The sequence below is a fragment of the Dinoponera quadriceps genome, unplaced genomic scaffold (assembly GCF_001313825.1).
Source record: "Dinoponera quadriceps isolate SergipeBrazil2010 unplaced genomic scaffold, ASM131382v1 scaffold3863, whole genome shotgun sequence".
Classification (NCBI taxonomy): domain Eukaryota; kingdom Metazoa; phylum Arthropoda; class Insecta; order Hymenoptera; family Formicidae; genus Dinoponera; species Dinoponera quadriceps.
In genome coordinates, this window is record NW_014557844.1 from 1 (window position 1) to 1650 (window position 1650).

Here is a 1650-nt window from a genome sequence, read left to right on the forward strand (position 1 = left end):
AATATCAAGTGTATCCGATCATTGTATTAGGTTGGAAACTATGAAACGAGCGTTGAGTAGAAATAAAAATCAAAAAGCGCTATTTTTCACATTATTTATTATTTTTAATAGAAATAATTTCCTTTGGCATCTATGTCTTTTTAAAAAACATCTTTATTTTTAGAGTTAATAAACAATTCAAAGTCTTTTATAATATCGTTTTGGTTATTGTATTTTGTCTTCTTAAAAATAATTCATAATTACGAAAAAGATAATAATCGTTCGGTGAGATGTCTGGTGAATATGAAGGATGTGGTAAAAGTTCATATTTTAGAAAATTTAACTTGTCAATAGTGATTGAAGCTTTATGTAGTCTTGCGTTATCTTGCAGTAATATTACGCCGTGCCGATTGAGCAATGCTGGTTGTTTTTTCACAAATTTCTCATGCATGACATCAATTTCACGGCAATAGGACTCCGCTGTTATGGTTTTGCCTGATTGTAGGAAGGAATAATGGATCACTCCTTTGGCATTCCACCATATGGTAACCATAATTTTCTTTTGATAGAATTTCGGCTCAGGGGTATGTCCTGGCGGTGTATTCTTATCTATCCATTTGCTTGATCGTTTTCGATTGTCGTACAAAATACACTTTTCATCACAAGTGATGATTTGCTGTAAAAACGGCAATCGTGTATTGCGAATCAACAAAGATGCGCACTTTTGCGGTCGATCATCTGCAGTTCCATCAGTTCGTACGGTAGATATGAATCCAATTTTTTACTTCGTTTATTGCACGCAGATGTTTCAACACAGCCGTATGGCTAGTTCCTAGCTTAGTCCCAAGTTTACGAATAGTTATGTCTGGATCGGATTCCACAATCGTCCTTAATTCCTCGTTATCAATATGGACCGGTGGTCTTCCTCGAGGCTCTTTGACGATGCTCAATTTTTCAGAACGAAATTTTTGGAACCAATATCGAGCACTTTTTTCATTGGTGAATCCATCTCCGAAAGCTTGATTAATGTTTCTAGAAGCTTGAGCTGCATTATGATTCAATTTGTACTCATACAAAAAAAGTAGATGTAAATCGCGTTTTGTTTCCATCTGGTTTGGGAGAAATATAAAATAGAAATGGAACACAAACATGAAAAAAATTTACAAAATGAGTAAGAAGAATACCTTTAAAATTTATAAATAAAAATATCGAGCGCACGTTGTAATGAACCTCTCTCAGTCGCAGTTGAACACAGACTAACCAAAAACGCCCGTTTCGTAGTTTCCAACTTAATACATTACAACTTGAAGTTGCTGGACATTGTACTTTACAACTTGAAGTTCGGATAATTTTCTATACGTGTCAATCGGAAATTTAGATTTACCACTTGACTCCATATGTAAATAACCAATAAACCGAGAAAATTGTGTACTGCAATATAACTAATATTTCTTAAGAATATAACGATTCCTTGAGCCAGGAATGTTAACTGGAACTACGGATTCTTGCATACGTCATGTAAATAGTACAATTATATCGGTAAGAAATGTCCAGGATCGATAAAATTCGTCGCTTGTCTGTTTGTCAGTCGGAAGCATTTTCTCTAAATAGCGATTGAGTGCCGATGATCATAGCGCGTCTTAGCATAATATTTCTTTTCTTTTTCATCTT

General features: G+C 34.5%; 1 protein-coding gene across 1 annotated transcript; it reads right to left on the minus strand.

The window, feature by feature from the left end:
* Window positions 1-379: 379 nt before the first annotated feature.
* On the minus strand, window positions 380-1088 carry LOC106749485 (histone-lysine N-methyltransferase SETMAR-like; the record flags this gene model as incomplete). Its single annotated transcript, XM_014628985.1, has 2 exons — window positions 765-1088; window positions 380-655 (listed from the first exon to the last, which is right to left on the minus strand). Coding segments are annotated over exons 1-2 (600 nt in total), but the record flags the coding sequence as incomplete, so codon positions are not given.
* Between the last annotated feature and the right edge of the window lie 562 nt (window positions 1089-1650).